Source organism: Misgurnus anguillicaudatus, chromosome 10 (genome assembly GCF_027580225.2).
Source record: "Misgurnus anguillicaudatus chromosome 10, ASM2758022v2, whole genome shotgun sequence".
Taxonomy (NCBI): Eukaryota; Metazoa; Chordata; class Actinopteri; order Cypriniformes; family Cobitidae; genus Misgurnus; species Misgurnus anguillicaudatus.
The window spans coordinates 21,510,268-21,531,469 of NC_073346.2; the positions used below are offsets into that span (position 1 = coordinate 21,510,268).

Consider the following 21,202-nt stretch of genomic DNA (forward strand, 5'->3'; position numbering starts at 1 on the left):
TGTGAGAAATCCAGGTAGCCTTGCTGCAAAATAATTTAATATGTTTTTGTTTTCCTTTGTCCAACAGCTCCTGTCCTTACCCACCATTCTTCTTAGGATATCTTTCTACGAAAACCAACGGCTCTTTTAAGAGCCACCTCTGTACTCATCTCTCGCTCTCTCTCTCACGCACACACACACACACACACACACAATCTTTGTCACTCACTCACTCACTCACTCTCTCTCTCTCTCTGTCATACTCTCTTCCAGAATCCTGGTGTATTCAAGTAAGTCTTGTTTTTATCAAATTTAAATCTGGTCCTGTTTTGTTTGTGTGAAAGAAGTACTTATCAAAATCGTTTTGTGATTCTGTCACTCTCTCCTGCTTACTGTATCAATGATAGAAATGCCAGGTCATGGGTCAACAAGGCGAAATTGTATGGTCTGCCATGCAATACTTAATGTGGCCCGCAAAACTTGCAACACATGCAAGAAAGAACAGCCACACAGACTAAGGCTAAAAAAAAAACTAAAACAATTTGATCAGAAGAGGGAGAGCTGGGTGCATATGCAGAAAAAAAATCGGACCACCTCTCATATTCAGGACGAAGCTGTGTTGTTGGTATTCATGTGCTTTTATTGTTTATGCAGGTTTATGTTTATGCAGCCAAATATTGCTATATGTGTTTTAAAATAATATATGTTATTTTGTATATGTGTGTCCTTGTATTTTTAGCTTGAAAAATTGCAGGCCTTGGGATTGAGGGGAGTTTTGCTTTTGTCTAAGCCTGGAAAAAAACAGAATGATTGGGTGTCTGAGGTTTTGGCCCCCCGCTGTCAGCTGAATGAGACATCACATGCATGCCTTGAAAGAATAAAGGGCCTGTATGATATTGTTATTCAAGGTAAGAATATTCATTTTTTATGTCCTTTATTTGATGCTTTCACAAGTAAGTCTGTGGTTGCCTTTTCTTGACTAATAGGTTGCTCAATGTTTTCTAAATAATTCTGTACTTTTACAATGTAGGCTGGACCCCACAAGGTGCCTCAGATCAACTTGATGAACCTTCATCAGCCCCAGTTGAACCCCCCAACAGGACCACACCAAATGGTCACATCAGATCATCAGCAGAAAGCAGTGCTTAATCCCCCAACAGTTACAACGGGACCCCCAGCAGCCCTTATTGGACGACCAAAGTCCCCAATTGGACAGACAGTGTCCCTTTTAACACCCTCATTACCTGGGGAATCCCAGAACCTTGGGAAAACACCCCACTCCCCAGAAGGACCTTCAGCAGGTTCCCCAGTTTCTCTTGAAAAAGGTAAGCACAAAAGGAACTATATGAAGAGTATTGAAACTAAGTTGTAAGCCCCACAAAACCACATTTTTACTTTATGTGACGTGAAACTAAACTTACTTCACTGTGATGACATTATTCCAAACTGACTGTACAAGTTCTTCAGTGGTTTTAGCCTGCTACTGGCAGAACCTGGTTATCCTTAAAGGAATAATTCACCCATAATGCATAATTTATGTATCAAGTGCTCACCGTGTGCTGCCTTCAATCCCTAAAACAAACTTTGAATTGTTCATGGAAAGAAATTTTTACAAATAAAGTCCAGTCTTCATTATAAACTGTGCTTAAATATTTTTACATCTTTTAAATGTTTCCCTGTATTTAACAGATGAAGTTGTGCAAGGAGGGTGTCCTGCTCCCACTACAGTGCAGCCAAATGAAAGGAAAGGTGTGTTGATGTACTGCTTGTCCAACTTTCTATATAACTGACTGCCACAAAATAGAGTAGTATGAGCTGCATTTCCTAGCTTCAGTATTCTGGCAATTATTTGGCAACATAGCATACATAGTCAGAAAGTAACATATATGTTAATAATTGGATAGTTCACTTTAAAATAAAAATTCTGTCATAATTTACTCATCCTCATGTTGTTTTAAACCTGTATGAATTTCTTTTTTCTAATGAACACAAAAGAAGGTATTTTGATTAATGATGATAAACACACAGCAGTAGGTGAGCATAGACTTCCATAGCAGGAATAAAAAAATATGATAGAATTCAATGGGTACCGTCAACTGTGTGCTTACCATTACCAAATATTTTCTTCTTCATTTATCACAATACTTCCAAAATATTTTTTCCTACTGTTCACAATGTGCTGTGTGTTTACCATCATTTCTCAAAATATCTTCTTTTGTGTTCATCAGAAAAAAGAAATGCATACAGGTTTAGAACAACATGACGATGAGTATAATGATTACAGAATTTTTATTTTAAGGGGAAATATCCCTTCGAAGGTCTCTGTCTCACCTTGGAAAAACATTTTGAAATAAAGCCCAGTCTTCATTATAAACTGTGCCTAATTTTATTCCTCATGTGGATGACATGGATACAACATATTACTAATGTTTTTAAATATTTTTTTACATCTTTTAAATGTTTCTCTGTATTTAACAGATGAAGTTGTGCAAGGAGGGTGTCCTGCTCCCACTACAGTGCGGCCAAATAAAAGGAAAGGTGTGTAGTGTGTGTTAATCCATACATTGGGATTGATATTGTGAATCTTCATGAAGTGGTCGTGACCTATTAGGTTTTGGCGATGTCCAAATGCATATGTTAATTTGTTTATTCAACAGTAGGGCTAAAAAACTAATAGAAATTAAATCGAAATCGCAAAATGTTCTACCGCAATTTTCAAATCAAATGAGATGCAATATTTGTTAAAGGCAAGATTTGTTAAAATACCATTTTAAATATTGTGTTGTTACAGAGATGACCTGGCATACACATCATATACTACAGCTCTTTGTAAGATACAAATCTTTGCAAAATCTCTCCATAATCATTTTAATATGTTGTTATTACCTTGTTTGACAGATGAAGTTGTGCAAGGAAGGTGTCCTGCTCCCACTACAGTGCGGCCAAATAAAAGGAAAGGTGTGTTGATGTACTGCTTGTCCAGCTTTCTGTATAGGAGTGTGGACTGAATGCCACAAAATTGATTAGTATGATAATCTGAAAAACAAACTTTTTTGCTATGAGAAAGCGATTAACAACTCCCAGGCAGCACAATAGAGAATAATTTGAATTTATGAATTTAACTTGTCTTTGTTTGGAAATATATTTATCACAACTTCCCAATCCTAAAGTTTGTGTTGATTACAGTAAAATAGTGTTTAATACAACTTCTGTACCATAACAACTACAAAACTGTAACTAAGTACAACCCATGCTAGCTTAATAACCACTTATCATTTTAAAATGGCTTGTTTATTGTAGTGTTTAGCTTTGTTAATGTAATATTTTATTTACGCTCTGTAAATCGGAAGAACTACAAGTAATATGGCTGATTTGTACGCTATGTATGAAACTATATGGCGCGTCTCCTCTGGATACTGTAGTTTACAAACACATTGGAGACGGCTGATTGCTCTACAATATCACTAATACACTGACGTCCTCGCTATATAGTATAATGTATGTTTTGGCTGTAGTAGATTGTTGAAACATATAGTATAGATACATTTTAAAACCCCAACCCTAAATCAAGTCTGGAAAACTTCAAATATGGACGCTGATTTGCACGCTTGCTAACAAATTCATGGGCGCGTCTCTACTGGGAATTGTAGTCTTTAAATACATTGGTATATTCACCATAATTAGAAGTTGGCAGCATTAAACTGATGGTACTTATATGGGTTTTAGGGGGTAGGAAAGACATTGGTATTACCAGATTTTAAAAGTATAATTGGTAAATGGTTAAATATAATTGTTAAATGGGCTATTTTTACTGCACTCTCGGTTGGTGCCTAATAGTGACTGTACTCCTATGATAAGTGAGGTCCAGAGCTGTGTATAACTGTTTATCTCATGTCTGCAGACATCCTTGTTGCTGGATTATAAGCTTTCAAATATGGTAAAATGCTAAGGTTTAAAGGTCAGAATTAGAAATCAGGAGCCATGACATGTTACTCCCCAGGTCAAGACCTTTCCAAGGATGCATTTGGTTTAGCTCTATGACAAAATTGTATTTTTTTGTCATTTCAGTGACACAAGCTGTCCCTGTCCTAGTTTCAGAGAGCACTTTGAATGCCTAAAAATTTTTGTTTATTTTGTTTGTGGGTTATTTTTGACCCATAATGGGTAAATATTGGACAGAACCATGTGTGGGTTATGGGTTAAAAATTATCACATGCTAGGTCAAAAATTATCCAGTGTTGGTTTGTTGTGATGCAACCATGGGGTATATTAACCCAGCATTTGGGTTCAAATAACCCAGCGTCACAGAACCCTTTAAAAACATTTACTCAAACTGTTTGACATGGCCTAAATTGTTAACCTTATTTGCATGATGGCAGGCAAGATCTATGTTGTCTGCCGTCAACTAAAGTAGGTCTTCCCCCATGTCTGTAGTAATGCACTGGATGGTCAGCAGTATTTAAATTGAAGATATAATTCATGTTATTCACTATTTCTACAAGCAGGGATTACCAATCCTGCTCATGGAGGTCCGGTGTATCTGTAGCTCCAACCCTAATCAAATACAACATGTGCAGAGCAGTGGCTCCTCTGGGAACAATTTGAAAATTACTGATCAGGGGTCTCATTTATAAAACTGTGCGTATCCTTACTAAAAGTCTACATACGCACAAAAGTCACAAATGGCATATGCCAAAAAATATTAAGACTTATAAAACAAAGCAATGTTCCCTTTATAAATCACAGATCAACAGCAAATGTCCGTACACGAATCATCCTTGATCCCACCCTACAAGCCCATTCTCCTGTCAAGTTTTCTTTTTTTTAATAGATCACAACTTTTGCATGGGAATTGCCGCACGCATGTTTCCAGCCCTGTTTTGTGCATACACACGTTTTATAAATGAGAACCCTGGAGGGCTATTTTTTGAAGTATTCTACTTTTTGGTTTTACTTGATATTTATTTTATTTTACTTGTTTATGTTTTATCATTGTTTAAAATGTTAACATACATACAATAAGCCAAGCTAATATAAAAAATGTGTAATAAATATTAAAATTGAGGCTATTAGTAGAGTATGCTTTGGCAGGCAACTCACAGGGCAACCTTGTTGGAGACCATGCTTTCAAGTAATACATTAATAATGCAGTCTGTTGTTAAATTAACCAAGATCCCACATATAAGTATGTGTAATCACATTTTGTTTTTAACTAACAATGTATGAACAAGTAAAATCATAATATGCTCATGTTTGGAAACACTTTATTTTTTGTCTTTTACAATAATACCAGTGAAAATACATGAAAAGCAAATTTGTCAATCAAGCCATAAGGCTGAATTTCATAATAAGACTGTGAAGCTCATTTGAAAAGTAGCAGAACAGGGAATAATGTTATCTATCAAATGTGGTTATATACAATTTAAGTATAATCAAAACATATAAAAGTTTTTTTTTCTTTACGATATGTAATATACAATGTGCTTATAAAAACAGAACTGACAGTGACAGATACATTGCCAACAAATACACAACAGTTATATCCTATAATACACTCAATCAAGTAGAGTCTTCACATTTTTGCCTAAATGTGGTAAAGGTCACAAGGTCAGCAAAGTCATCCTGATGAATGTGCTTACAATATTTAATATCAACTTACCCATTAGAAAACTACTGTTACTTTATTTTCAATGATTATTCTGGTTGAACTCTGTTCTAAGACATTGTAAAACACTAACATGACCTTACATCTGACCACATTACATCATTATTACTGCACCAATGCATGTAAAGACAACAGTTTCATAGACACAGTAAGGCACAATAAGCAGTGTTTTAACAGTGATTTTGTGACATGCATGGCTAACAACACCCATTACTTTAAATACACAACTTATGAATTAGGGATACATAACGATTAATCGCGATTAATCTATAGCAGAATAAAAGTTTTTGCTTACATCATATGTGTGAACTGTGTATAATAATTTTTTATAGATAAATGCACACACATGCATTTATATATTTAAAAAATGTTTACATGTGTATATACATTTGTATATTTATGTACAATTTACAATATTAATATTTAATATATACATATATTTTCTTCTTAAAATGATACATGCATGTGTGCATATTTATATATCCATAATTATTATAAACAGTTCACACACATGTGTGATGTATAAACAAAACCTTTTATTGTGCAATAGATTAATCGTTATGCATCCCTATTATGAATACACTAGCCAAATATCACATCAGTGCAATTATTACATGCTTGATAATCTAGACACAGTGGAACATTTCAACAATATAGGATGCATAAAGATTTTGATGTGGTTAATAGGTCAGCATACTAACACCATACAGATATATGCCAAGTCCATTTCCTTTAACGCAGTCCTTTGTGCAGTTGCTATCTGGGAAAACAAGAGGTAGGAAAAGAAGGTTAAGTTAAGCTGTTTTAAGTGTGTAAAGCATTATTAATTACACAAAAATGTGATTTAGAGTAACAGTAATGGGGATATTCCATCAATGCAGCTAATGAAAGCTGTGCTAACTTAAAAAGGCCTTGCTTAAAATAACATTGACTTTCACTGTAGGCTAAAGCCATTTCAATAACACAGTGAAATTTAGCCATTACAAGTCCATGTTGACTTTAACCAAGCCAAAATAGGCATGCATTATGCTCGTGAATGGAATACATAAGCTGCCCTGCAGAGTTAAAGGTAGGGTAAGAGATTTGATCCTGAAACAATTTTAGTTATGCTGGTTAAAAGTCTCCTCACATCCTGATAGCAATCACTATGTTAAGTTGTTTAAATGTATTTGTAGAAATTTATGTCATCTGTGAAAGGCATAGGACCAAAAAATGTTAAACCAATCATAGATTTCGGTCCGAACGGTTGTTTCCTTTTTTGTCCCTCATACGTAAGCGTAATTTTAATGCCCACCGCGCAGCGAGCCCACACAGACACCATACGTCATCGGCGCGTTCACGTGAGCTCACCTCCTGTCTGTAAACAGCGAGAATGGCAAACTTTTCTACTGAATTGACAACCTGTACAGGAGCCACAAAAGAAAAGACATCTTTTATAACAACAACAGCAAAAACTGTCTGGATCAGCAAATAGCAAAAACCCAAATGAACATCGGTAACTTTACTGCTTTACCACGAGATGAAACAGCTGCAGGAAGCAAAGGGTCTGAAAGAGTCGTTGCACTGTTTATTTTGGTAAGGTAGGTACGCGATATGTTTGTATTGAGATGGATTCAGATTCTACTTTGATGAAACATTGTGTTGCTTATGAAATTGTGTTCGTTTATGGATTAGCGTAACGATATAATTACTACGTCTACACAACAGAACGTGTGCTTCAACTAATTCTGATGTAAACACGTTATTGGTTATTGGTTATTTTGGAAGTGTTATTCACTTTGTACTGCAAAGTTTTCTCACTGGTGAATGAGACATGAGATGTGACCGTCTGATCTGTGCGTGTTCATGTGTTTTGAAAGAGGCGTGACTTTGGATGGCGATTTGACTTGAGGGTGGGATCGTGATTTCATTGCTAGGCGGCTACCGTTAGCATTTTCCAAAATGTGTTACCCTACCTTTAAGTACATTTTACGTTTTTAGTCAAACAGATACAGCTTTTCCTCAAACAAATAAACAAATTGTTCCCCTCTTTCCTTCGTCAAAAACTTTAACCAGCCAATAGTTTAGTGACTTGACCAGTTGACTCTGTTACAAGCTGACTGGCTGTTGAAAGATTTGAAAACCAGCAGCTGGCAAATTGACAAGCTGTGTCACAGCGACACTATTACATTAGCTGGCTTGAGTAGAGCTGAGACAATCCAGTTCATATTGCTTTACCCAACTTTCCCCTGTAATTATTAAAACAGCCTTTTCTTGTTGTAAATCCGAACTGGGCTTAAGCCACAGTAATGGAACAGAACTCCCATTTAAATTAGCGAGACTTATCAAAAAGCTTTTCCTTTATCCACTTTGATGGAACAGCCTGTGGTCAATGTTTGAGAACAAACATACATATAAACAAAGAAATTACCTAAATTGTGTTTTCCTCTTCATCCTCGCTGGTATCTGGACTGCTGAGGTCACTTTGATCTTCTTCTTCAACATGTAGAGCAGGGGTGGGCAACTCCTGGTCCTGAGGGCCACAGCCCTGGAGAGTTTAGCACCAACTCTAATCAAACACAGCTAAAAAATCTAATTGAAGTCCTCAGAACTGTTTGGAAATTACATTCAGGTGTGTTCGATTAAGGTTGAAGCTAAACTCTGCAGGACTGTTGCCCTCAATGCCCACCCCTGATGTAGAAGGACAGAGGCCTCAGGACCTAATGCAGTCTTCTATTGTTGGAGGACGATTTGTAACATCTCTGACACCTCTGACAGTCTTCTTCTTAAGAGACAGCAAAGTCCTTCATTTACCTTGTCAAAAATACAAAAAAGATTACCTTAAAGACAAACTAGATATTGAAGCCAAAGAACTTCAATAGAGTAAATTTTTCACCTATTAAAATCTACATACAAGAATGGCTGTCATTTTTCTGTGCATTGTTGTAATGGTACCCGCCTAGATGATTCTGTATAAACCGAGGCAACATGATGGCTCACTGAGGTAATGTAATGCATTAAGACCAAATGCAGAGAAAAACATTTTGTGTTTCAGCCAATGCCTGATAGGTCCTTTTAGTTAACCATTTTCTTCTTCAATATAGTTGTGCTTAAGTACAAAGCAAAAATTAGTGAGTTAGAAAAATTACAGTTAAAATTTTAGAGTTGAACTCAACACCAAAAAAGGAAATTTAACATATTAAGAGTAAACTATTGTTTAGAGTTGGAGTTAATTGAAGTCACTCCGCCACCAGTGAGAGCAGCAATGTGGACAGACTACAGCCCACTGAAGTAACTTGGAATGAGCAGCATAATTTGATGGTGACACAATTTTAACTAAAACAGGAAGTCAGTGCAGAACTATCGAGGACACCCTCCCCTTTTATAAATAACCAATAGCATTTACTTTGGGGCACAGTCTAACAAAGCCACATTTGTAGTGAACAACTATTTTGTTATGTACATACCAAATGACCATGGAAAACAGAGCAATAACCATTCTACTCCATCAAAGTTCTGAGACTAAGGGTGACTTCTTTATTCATACTTTGAATTGACAGGGTTTTTATTTAACTTACCCTCCTCAGCTATCTTGTTCTTGAGTGCAACTGCCAGGCTCTGCAACCATATGCAGTGTTCTGCCATCTCCAACACCACAATGCCCCTTTCCTCTTGCAGTCGCATTGTCAATGGCCATGCTATCGTTTCTTGACTGAAATGTTTTCTAAGAATCAATCAACAGTTATATTTTAATTTGAGACAATATTGCATAATAGCATTATGCATACCTTTTTCAAACTGATACATAATACGCAAACCCCAAAAACCTAAACTAAACACGTACTATGTTCCATGCTTTTGTTTAGTATACTCTATAAAGCAAAACTGTAAATAAATTCTTGTGAGGTATCTGAATAGTGACATACCACTGCCATGAAGGTCACACGGCCATATATGTGAGACACGCTGCTCTCCCCAGTGAGGGAATGCTCCACCACAGCTAGGTCAATGTTTGTGACAGAGTCTAGTACAAGATCATTGTATTTCTGTATCTCCTGAAGGAGCTTTTTGTCATCTGCCAGCTTTCTTCGAAGGTGGTGGCGAAGCTTGCTGCTGTCTAGAAAGACATGTACAGGATTAAATGCTAATTCTGATTTATTCTTAGCCGCTGTATTCTGCTTCTTATGTTATCTATCGATTGTTCTGTGTTTTCCCCAACATCTACTCATGTAAAGCAGCTTTGAAACAATTAACAATTGTGAAAAGCGCTATATAAATAAAACTGAATTGAATTCCATGTATTTGTTGTTGGAAAGTAGGATGTATACATTATCTTGAATTTATCAACCTATTAAATTAGAATAGTTATACACTTCTGATGGTAGAGGGTTTGCTTGCGCAGCATCAAGCTAAGATAAAGCCCCTCAATTGACTGCTGAAGTTCTCTGTGTGTGTAGCTCTGTTTTTAGTTGTGCTGGCCTTGCAGTCTCATGCTGAAGTCTCAGACAAGTCTGATAAACAGTGTCATACAATAATCAGGATTATTGTACTTTGTAAGATTAACAACAGGCAAAGATGCACACAACTAAAGGACAAACAAAACAATTATTAGAAAACTTACTTTTACATATCTTGTGGAAAGTGCCTGATGTAGAGAGATACATTTTTTATGGTTCCAGCCCATTGCATGCAATGTAAGCATGTCCACCTGTGCTGTTGAAAGCAAAATGTGAGGCTATGTTGCTCAATATAAAAAAGTATGCAAAAATATTACAAACACTCTGATCACCTGCTTTGGATTTGGTTGTAAGGGCACAACGTGAAAGGTAGCTGTTCACTTGCTTCACTTCCTCACCAGCGGTTGCTTCTTCCAGGTTCCTACCCCTCCATTTAATCTGTAAATAAAATAGGAAAAATAGGAAATCCATCAATTAATTATATAAAGTAAATAAATAAATCAATAAAAATACTGGAATAAAGACCACCTTCTGTTTCTGCAAAAACGATATGGCTTTCTGTTTCCATCTGATGAAACAGTCAACATTTCTGGCGTGCAGACTGGGCAGGTGAAAGGAGTACCACAGCAGAGCTGGTCTGCTTCAAATGAAGCGTATGAAAACTCCAAGCTGCTGCGCTGCAGTGCATCGCCTTTGATATATCCAGACTGGAAGATATATATAATGAAATGTATTTGCGTTGTTAACTGCTTATGGAAAGAACTTTTATAATATGGTATTAACACTTACTCTTCGTCCACACTTCGTGCGATGCTCCAGCAGCTTTGCGAAGGCTTGTCTGTAGAATCCCGGAGAGATGACCTTGAGTTCTTGAAAGGAGCTCAGGAGGTCCAGTGTGTAAAGTGTGGTGTTGTTTATTGAAGCTGGCTAATATCCACTCCTCAGAAGGTTTTTCAGGTCTGGGGTCCATTGCTGTTTGACAGACATACACTGGCTGATGCAAGTCAAAACCTATTCATTTAACAGTTAGTTGATTTGCACATTGTGAATGGTTAAGAGACACCTCATAAGTTTCTATAATCCCAATATAGCACTCCTTATACCCAACTATTAGAATAATTAGCTAATTCACCAAATTGCTTTGCATCAGCTAACTTTTATTTTGCAGAGAACAAAAATATGAAGATGTCTGTCTTTGTTTTGGTTAATGATGATACCATATGTGTAGCAAGGTTGAAGGCCAGGGAAGAAGGAAGTGAGAACTGGTGAATGATGAACATATCTAAAATCATAAAATAAATAAATAATAACAAACAAAAATAAAGCGGCAGCCTCTCATGGATGCACAAACACACAAAGAACTCAACATAAATTACATGCAGTTTAGACTCCCACTACAGACCTTTGCTTAAGATGCCTTGCTTCGATTGTGGTGTGCTATACAATAAGTTTTGACTCTAATGCAATTGTAAGCACAATGACACAGCACAATAGTGTGAAAAATAGCAAATCTAAAGTGGAAAATTAAATTGTGAATTGTTTTTACCATTGATGGTAATTAAAATGACTGGTTTGCCTGAAAGTATTATGACATTTTTGCGTTCACAGGAGGAGTCTGGTATCTTGACGACTGGCAAAAGGCAAGCTGGCAAAAAGAAAGAAAACCATTCATTTAGATTACCTGTTACTTGGTGCATACACATCTAAACATCACAATTAGGACTTTTGTGACCACATACCTTGCTGTTGAGTACAATATCCATCTCCCCATTTAATGATGCATGTGGTTGGAGGGATGGCTTTAACAAACCCATTAATTACACATTCCCTATTGTGGAGGGGCTGTTTTTTGTGACGTAATACATCACAGTCCCCACAGAACGACTCCTCAGGTAGACACTCTCTGCCCCTAGGTAGAAATAAATAATACATTATTTCAGGTGCATAACTCATCTGGGGTATGATACACTAAACCAAAGCTATTCAAGATTTAGTTGGATTCTAGGTTTGTTTTTTGTATAGGATTGCATAATGGCTCAGTGTTTAGCACTATCACCTCACAGCAAGAAAGTCCTAGATTTACTTTTCTCTTAAATGTCCTTTTTATCTGGTTATCCAAGTTTCTTACTTTCCAAAAAACCATGCACATGCATTAACCTATAAAGCAGTGCAATGGGCATTAATTCTTGGCAAGCCTACCCTAAGTAATTAAAGCTTAATAATATTGAAGACAAACCTTATAATAGCAGGCTCATTGCAATGACAACACAATGGATGACCAACAGCCTCTTTTGCAACAAAGCAGTTAAGGTGGTAGGGTCTTGCTTCTTTCCAGCGCCCCGAGGCTTTCTGCTGCTGAAAAGAACATGATGATGAAGAGTTTATATGAGGCTCAGTAGTAGGACATGATGTCAAAATATCAGAGAACCTACTCATATTTTCTCTGTTAAAAATAGAAAATTAAGTTGTAAGGGACCATTTAGATTAGGACCAATTAAAAGTCAACTGATCAATATTTAGAATAAACACAACATTTCATCATTCAGTATCGAACTGGACCAAATCTTTAGTAAATTGTGTTCTTAATCCATGTACTGCACAGATGATTTTTTTTCTTAATCTACTTTAATTGTATATGTATTTTACATTTAAACTTAAATTTATTAATGTGATTTACCATATTCCTCTTGAGGATTTAGTTTTGCTGAGGGTACAGTAAGTGGACTGGATGACAGAAGGCACTCAACTAGGGGGCATGTGACTGTTAAACAGTACACAGAACAGGCTAGCATACAGGATCTTTTTCAACCTATAAACAGAACCGTTTATGAAATCAGATGCATTTCTGTTAAGCATTTGGTAAAGACATTACCAAGTACTTGGTACAATAGTATATAATAGGTGGTATTCTCTATTATGTATGTTTTGTCATATTGAAATCTTTCAAACTGTTAATACTCAAATACAATTAAAATGTTGTACCGTAATTTGGTTTTGTCCACCATTTACATTTCAATTCCTACAAAACTGAAATAATTCAGATATAACCTGTAGCTGAGGCTTGGCGTCGCCCTCGTCGCCTCTCCCTCGGCTTGCCTCGGCCAACAAAGATCCTTTTAGAGGTCTATGAAGGGTCTCTTCTAGGGCATAAACATTTCCTCTCCACAGCCTCTCTTTGTGTGTTGAAGTGAATATTTCTTGTAAGATTAATAAAGGTACAGGACGTGAAAAACAGGCAACAACTAAAAGGAAACACAGCATAGTATAAGTATTGAAACACTTAAATGAGTATCTGAAACTCATTTCTGAAACTCTGGGGATGAAACCTCTCTTTTCCTAAATATATTACCTTATTTACACATTAAGGAAAATATAATGTATGAAATTTTCAGCACTCATCCATTTCCCATATTTATCATTTATTACTTTAAGTTGCCCCCAATCCATTATGTTTAAGTATAAAGTAACAGGACCTCTAACCTTGGCTTGAACTAGAATGTGGTCTAGTTCCTCTTGGTAGTGGGGATCCTGCGTGTCAGGGGTATATTTGGTGGCCATTGCAAAGCAGACAAGACAGAAAGACAAACACACAGCTGGACAGACAGGTACAAAAAATGCTGTATAGAGAGAGAGGTTGCAAGAGATAGACAGAAAATAATAGAGATAGACAGAGAGATTTAGAGGTTGGCTCTTAAAAGTGCCTTAAGGTTGTGTTAAATCTAGGTTGCAACAGGTAATTCGATTGACAGGATCTGCAGGGAGAACACAAAATGTAAATTATGTAGTGTAGTGGGGGATTCCTATCTTACAAACATTATAAGAAAAATATTAAAACTTTAAAGGATATTAAGTGCAATAGGTATGCGCTTTTGAATATATACTGTATGTGGGGAGGCGCACAGACCTTCTTCAAAATCAGCCCTCAACAAACAACATGTTAGGCCTTAAAAATGTATAATTCAGAACATTTGTAACAGACCTCCATTACACTTCAAAAAGTTTTTTTTTTCCTTGAAACACACATGCATTCAGTCATAATTGACACAGTATAAACACATGTCCTACCACTTAAGAAGCACTCGTTTACACTGCTTCAAAATCACTGTCATCTGAACTCTCATATTCGACTTCTTCATGGTCCTCTGGTATCTCCTCGGGCCCATCTTCCAGCAGAGAAGCAGCATTTGGTCCTAAAGCCTGGCTGTAACATGAGCATATGACTTGAAACTTCTGCTCCACATCTGCATGCCTTTTCTTAAGAAGACATAGTAGCCCCCGATGACCCTCTTCACTTAAACTGCCTAGAAGGAAAAATTAAAAGTGAGGCATGACAATACTTCAGTTGAGTTAGTGTTGTTGAGCTCATTAACGGACTTTACCTAAAACTGCAGACCATTTAGATCCAGCCACAAGGAATGCATAATGTAATACTTGATCTCAAAGTGAGTTACAGCAAGAATGTAATATATTAGCTTCTTACCACTGCTTTTGCCAGAAGACATTTCTGAAATCATTGTCTTAATGTTTCCAGCCAGCTTTCTGAGATAGGTGCAGTGCTGTCTCATCTCCCTTATCACAATGATCTTTTCTTCCTGAAGCCGCACTTTTGACATATACACATCAAAAATCTTCTTTTTGGTGAGGATGTTGCTGGATTCTGAAGTCACACAAATAACATACCTTAAAATATAATAAAAATTTGACCTGTACATTTTAAACAGCAAGCAAAACACAAGAAGTGCATGTACATCCCACAAGCTGGTTAGTTAGGGTGCAAAAATGAAATACAAATTTAATCAGATAAAATGTGGCATATGCTTACAGTAGCATATAAAACTTATAATTAGTTCACACACTGACACACACACACTTTAGGGAAATTACTACTTACCACTGCTGTGCACTTCCCACGGCCATATTAGACTGTCTCCTCCCCCCACAGAGAGCCCACTCTCCACCTTCTCCTCAACGATCCGCTCCTCCTCATCTAGCACCTGCTCATTGTAGAGCTTAATTGTTTGAAAGAGTTTTTTCTTCTCTTCCCACAATTTTCTTCTACGCAAGAGTCGAATTTTGTTGCTGTCTATAAACATTTCAAAACACAGAAAACATGATCCAACTAGCCAAAACTCCTTCTCTATTTGTAGAGGAGTGACCTAATGACGCAAAGACATGCTTGAATTTCCCACAGAAATCCACCAGTACCACTGGAATTAAAATCATTATTACAAGCTTACCATGTTGAATCGAGCTAAGGCAAGCAGAGAGTTCTGAATACTGGCTGGTTATGTACAAACATTAATTTTGATTTTTTTTAACCAAAAAGTGTTACGGACAACAGCTTTAAGAATTAATAAATCATAATGTAAAATATGTAATGATTAATGACTTAAAAGGCATAATTGGCCTAATATCTGTACAATTAAAAGGAAGACATTTTAAAATTAAGGACCTAAAAACACTATAATACCAAAACAATCCAATAATCTGCAAGTAATAAAAAAGAAAAGAGTTTTCAACATACCAGTCTGGTTATAAAGGCTGGCTTTTTTTTGCTGAACCCCAAGAAACATCTGTTCAATTGATTTCTGAAGGCTTTGTTGGTCATCACATCTGGTACCTACAGAATCTTAAAGCAGCAACAATAATACAAGTAAATGATTATGATGTCTTTCAAACAAAACAGGAAAACTCCCCACAAAACAGGACAACTCCCCCTTACTTAATCCCAAAGATAGGCAAATCATGCCAAAGATTTTCAGGTATACAATTGCAGTATTAGTAAACTACTTCGAAGAATGTCCATAAAATACTGTACCGTCAGTAGCCCATTGTCTGACATCATGTACCCACTGATGCACGATGTTCTCAGGACACCCCAGTTGACTGGTCAAATCCTCCAGTTTCTGAGACTCGGCCTCAGCCTTTTTGAAAGTCTGGTGTAAAAAAAAAAAGATGTTTGCCTTTACAATCTTTAAAAGTCTGAAAAGCTTTGTATACTTAACTCAGACATAATATAATACCTTGATGTATCTGCTGGATAGTGCAAGATGAAGGCTTTCCCACTTCCGTCGGTTCCACCCAATAGCATGGACAGTTAACATGTCATTCCTGGCTTTTAACCACAAAATTATGTCCCATTAATGCTCATGGTATTTCAGTTCATCTACACATTGACAATTTTTAATTTAGTATTTATTTTTAATAGTTTTCATTTAAGATAGATGTAATGCAATTTTATTAATGTACTGTATATTACAATATTTACAGCTGTATATTTCCAATATTATGTAATTTTTGTAATATCAGAGTACTAAGTATTAGACAGATAGAATAAAAAATAGAATAAAAAAAAAAAAAACAGTTTCCTAAAATAATATAAATGAGCAATAATTACCAGATTTTGTCATGTACTTCGTTGTGAGGGCACAACGAGACAGGTAGCTGTTTACCATTTCGACCTCCTCCCCAGCAGTTGTGCCAGCACCTTCCTGATTTTTGCCACTCCAGATTATCTATCAAATCAGCGTGGCACTTAAATTATAGCCATACACAGTGTATATTATACAACAAATAAAAAAATGGTATCATAAAGATTTTAAAAGTTATGATAGTATGATGGAGTATGCAGTACCTCACACTTGGTTGAATGAGCCTTGGCATGCATAACAGAAAGGAATGGTCTCATCTGAAGTAAAGGTCTGAGTTCCATCATGGACACTGCCAACTTCTCAAGGTAAGGCCAATATTTGCAAGCAATATCTGTACAATAGAACTGCCCATTTGTGGCTGCTTGAAGCTCCTTCTGCAGGTACAGCGGATACGCAAATATTTCCCCCCTGTACATATTAAGAGCCTTGAGTAGCACTCCGTGTCTGCAAACAACCACCTCAAGGCCCTCTTCATCCAGTTTGCTTGCTCTTCTGGCTGTTTCACGTGCAGCAGACCACTGACTGGCTCCGCAGATCCCTTTGCCGGCAGACTGCAGGACAAAATAATTCTGGTTAAAACTGAAAGTTGATATATTTCTAACTAGGTACTTCATCCATCAGGATGAGTCAGGTTACATCACACCAACTGGTATCTTTGTAATGACTGGTGACAATAAAGGTTTACTTTTAAACTACTACTAAAGAGGAGCTTCAGAAAATACATCTTTTACTTTCTCTACTCTAGCTACACAAACTAGTTGAAAGGCAGGGTGACAAACTGCAGTGTCACTATCTCTTACAAAGATTTGCTATTGACCGTGCTACTAAACTAGACACTTTGGATCCCACACATACCAATATCCAATTTCAAACGACAACACAAGATTGCTTGAAAGAGTGCACCATGCTCAAAGCCTTTGTAACAAACTAAGATACTAGTGTGTATTATATAAGCTTACACCAACTAAGGATACATTATTTAATAAAGTCATACATCATACATTTTAAATTTTGGAATTAAATCAATCATGCAAAAAAACTACACATTTTACTAACACTTTTGATTTTACTCCCGATCTCATCAACAAAATGGTGTACATCAGTGTCCTTAGCAATGAAGGTGCCATCAAAATAGGGTTCCTCTGACCTTAATAGAATAAGAAAAAAACATTATGTTCAGTGTCAGACATTATATATTCTGTTAATTTTACACATTAAGTAAAACAACTACACGTTTAAAACAACTAACCCTTTTGACTGCCGAAATCGGTACACTTTTCTGTTGCCATCTGCACAAAGAGCGAGCATGTTGGGTGTACATGCTGGGCAGGTGAAGTGCTCTACACTGGCCATTCTTTCGGACTGGTACTGGCAGAATGTGTATTCCATGAAGCTTCTTTGGAATACGTCTCCATGTATTTTCCCAGACTGTACATTCAATTAGTAAAGAGTAAAATTAAATAGCTAAACTAATATTCTCCCATCTCTACTTAAGGCAACTTTGATCCACACTGATCTTACCCTTCCAAAGAGACAGGTCCTCCTCTCCAACATCCGCAGAAAGCCTTGTCTCGATAGACCTGGCGCTACAGTTTTCATTTCTTCAAATGAATTGAAGACATCTACTGAAAACAGCGTGTCAGCATTTACAGATGCTGGCCAATAACCACTTTTTATAAGGTCACTCATGTCAGGTGTCCAATGTGCCAAACATAATCTGCACAGCAAGTTTGGCAAGTGCAAATCATACCGACCTAAATGTAAAAAAGTAGAACATTGTAACACACAAAGGGACAAGAATAAATTAAAAAATAAAACCAGTTCATACCATTTATGCAAACCAAAATGATTGCTTTGCCAGCTGATTCTGTGAGGTTCGATGGGTCGCAAGTGCATAATTGGACAGGTCTCACTGTAGGCAATAAACATACTGAAAAGAGAAGTAAAATAATTAGTGAAAAAGCATTAAAAATATGTTCAATTAAAATAATAAAAGTAAAAAAAAACTAATCACTTTACCAAAAAGGTTCAAAACACTACCTTGATTGACCAGTGTATATTTGCCATCTTCTTTTACACAGCACACTGTTGGCTCAATGGGCTTGTAAATTCCCTCAATGCAGGACTCCCTGTTGTGGAGGGTGAGTTTTTTGTGAACATGTATGTCACAGTCCATACATAGCCACTCCTCTGGCATGCAGTCTCTGCAGCGAATGACGGCAGGAGATGTGCAGTGGCTGCAGTTTATTTCCGGAACCACATTGCAGGACAGCAAGCTGTTGATGTTCTGTGACCTTGCTTTCCGCCACTCTTCTTGGGCTACAGATTGGCGTAACCCCCATGATGTGGATGTTGTAGGACACTTATTGGTGCCTTGAACATCTGCTGAGGTCAGAATGTCCTGCAGTTTTTGCATCTCACTGTCTGAAAGACACATGATTATAAAAATAATCATTCCCTTCAAGCTTATTGCTAACTTGCTTTATTAAAGTAAGGTCAGGTGCCAATCTTACCAAATAAGTGTTGAGAGCAGTTTGATTGGGAAACTGTGGGAACCTCCTCAAAAGATGACTCAAAAGGAGTAGTATCCTCACTGCCAACCACGGAAACAACTGAAAAGAAGGGAAACAAATAAAAATGTTCATGTCTTACAAGCATATAATGTTCGTATAGAGACTTAAGGCTATATTAGGCTAATTGACATGTCTGACAATCCCATTAATCTCTTAAAGTTTTTTTCCCTCATAATCTGGACATAATCTTGAACTGTAAGCAGCATGAACCTAATACTGATTGCTTCACCTGCACTTAATATCTTTGGAATTGATAAGCATTACAGTGACTGATGGCACAGTTTAACATACAGTATTTAAAGGAAAATTATTAAAAAGCGGAAACATAAATCCTTTTAAGTTTTAACAAAGAAAATAAATAAAGGAAAAAGACCACCAAACTGTCGTGCACAGCTATGTTTCAAAAGTGACACAAAACCATATATATGTTACCTAACAAATAGCAAGCTGAATTCTGATACAAGGGTCACAGTTATACTTAGTAAAGAAGGATTGGGTGGTGGGTAATCACAAATAATCTTGGAAGACATGGACTACCTGTAGCTGAAGCACGTTTTCTTGTTTCTCCACTTCTGCTTCTTTTTAGCAGTGGACGTCCTTCAACATCTCTCTCCACCCATCGTACATTGAATGTACTGCCTTTAGCAGATGTTGCTTTGCTCTTTGCTTTCTTTGCCTAGCAGGACAGAAAGTGGGCATTGTGTGATAACACTGAAATACAGCCAACTAAGTTCATTCAAATTGTGTGCTCTAATTCCCACTCTTTAGTATTATTAATAATACTGCAAGATCACTGTTTAAAAATATATACTCACTTTGTTTTCAGCAATAAGCATGTCTGCAATAAAAAGAGCATCATCTGCTCTCCCTCTGTCTTGCTGAGCAGCCATTTCACAGATACTATACTTTTTTAAATACTACTATACTAATACTATACTAAACAGATACTATATTAAACAGATACTATGCTATACTAAACAGATACTATACTAAACAGATACTATACTATACTAAACAGATACTATACTAAACAGATACTATACTATACTAAACAGATACTATACTATACTATACTATACTAAACAGATACTATACTATACAGATACTATACTACACTATACAGATACTACAGAGAGAGTAAGGTGAAAGAAAAATAAAGATTAGAGTAACAATACGTGAAGACAGTAAGCTTTAGAAGAAAAATGTAGATAAAGAGAGAGATATAGAGATGGAGAGAGAAAAAGAGAAAGTGTGTGTAAAAGAGAGGCAGTAAGAAGTGTGGCTCTTAAAAGAACCGTTGGTTTTATTTTAAAGATAATATAGGTGGAGGTAACAGGGAAGGATGGTGGGTAAGGACAGGAGCTGTTGGACAAAGGAAAACAAAATCGTAGTTAATTCTCTTGCAGCAAGGCTTCCTGGATTTGTCATATTATACATGCAGGCCTGTAACAAAATAAAGATGATAAAAAGTGCTCTGTGATTGGTTGGGTTCGCATTGTATGTTTAGACGAGCAGGGAAAATGTATTTCCTAAACAATTATTCGCTAAATAGTTTATTTATCTTTTCATTTAGAAGCTTATATTATGCACGGAGGTTATACTAAACAGATAACGTTACATTACTGGTTTAAAAAACACCTTGGGATCTATTTTATTTTAGAACAAAAACCTCAATCGGCCACTCCCTTACAAAAATTAACCGTGGTGTTATTGTGGTAAAAGTGTAGTAACCATGTTTTTTTGGTGTATTGATTACTATCAGCAAAACCATGGTTTTACTACACTAACCATGGTTAAACTATGGTTTTTGAAAACCATAGTTGTCAAAACCATGGTTATTTTGTGGTTACCATGGTTTTACTACAGTAACCATGGTTTTTTGGTGCTAACTGTAGTAAAACCATGGTTAATTTTCGTAAGGGCTGCGTCTTTCTGTGAATTATTAATTAGACAATTAATATCAATTTCGATTTTGACCACAATAACGTTAACAGCACCATAAACGAAAGAACAAATACAACATTCATTATGCAGTCACTGCGGCTTTCTTTGAATAATTATTTAGCCAATTAATATCAATTTCGATTTTGACCACAATAACGTTAACAGCACAATATA

At 36.4% G+C, this 21,202-nt stretch overlaps 1 protein-coding gene across 4 annotated transcripts; it reads right to left on the reverse strand.

The window, feature by feature from the left end:
- Positions 1-5,226: 5,226 nt before the first annotated feature.
- LOC129450999 (uncharacterized) lies at positions 5,227-19,229 on the reverse strand. 4 transcript variants are annotated; one of them, XM_073872097.1, is made up of 28 exons: positions 19,025-19,229; positions 18,552-18,935; positions 18,340-18,441; positions 18,033-18,265; positions 17,761-17,939; positions 17,568-17,658; positions 16,715-17,062; positions 16,478-16,595; positions 16,104-16,195; positions 15,899-16,016; positions 15,605-15,709; positions 14,561-14,737; positions 14,146-14,381; positions 13,561-13,832; positions 13,129-13,277; positions 12,758-12,889; positions 12,317-12,435; positions 11,820-11,989; positions 11,627-11,725; positions 11,298-11,362; positions 10,870-11,052; positions 10,609-10,787; positions 10,413-10,518; positions 10,245-10,336; positions 9,550-9,740; positions 9,202-9,347; positions 8,313-8,437; positions 5,227-6,404 (listed from the first exon to the last, which is right to left on the reverse strand). In XM_073872097.1, the coding sequence occupies exons 1-13, from the start codon at positions 19,167-19,169 to the stop codon at positions 14,164-14,166; spliced, it is 2,310 nt and encodes a 769-aa protein (XP_073728198.1). In that variant the 5' UTR covers positions 19,170-19,229; the 3' UTR covers positions 5,227-6,404; positions 8,313-8,437; positions 9,202-9,347; positions 9,550-9,740; positions 10,245-10,336; positions 10,413-10,518; positions 10,609-10,787; positions 10,870-11,052; positions 11,298-11,362; positions 11,627-11,725; positions 11,820-11,989; positions 12,317-12,435; positions 12,758-12,889; positions 13,129-13,277; positions 13,561-13,832; positions 14,146-14,163. The 4 variants fall into 4 exon arrangements, with proteins under 4 accessions (XP_073728198.1, XP_073728197.1, XP_073728196.1 ...); XM_073872096.1 differs by having other exon boundaries at positions 10,245-10,331; positions 13,129-13,322; XM_073872095.1 differs by having other exon boundaries at positions 13,129-13,322.
- Between the last annotated feature and the right edge of the window lie 1,973 nt (positions 19,230-21,202).

Excerpts from the sequence above, each read along its gene's own strand:
- LOC129450999 (XM_073872097.1), bottom strand. The coding sequence starts at position 19,169 with ATGCTTGTAAGACATGAACATTTTTATTTGTTTCCCTTCTTTTCAGTT. Across the intron at positions 16,017-16,103 it reads TATCCAGCAGATACATCAAG|ACTTTCAAAAAGGCTGAGGC; the intron begins GTATTATATTAT and ends TTTTTACACCAG. Across the intron at positions 14,382-14,560 it reads GTCTTCTGGCAAAAGCAGTG|GCAGTTTAAGTGAAGAGGGT; the intron begins GTAAGAAGCTAA and ends TTTTCCTTCTAG.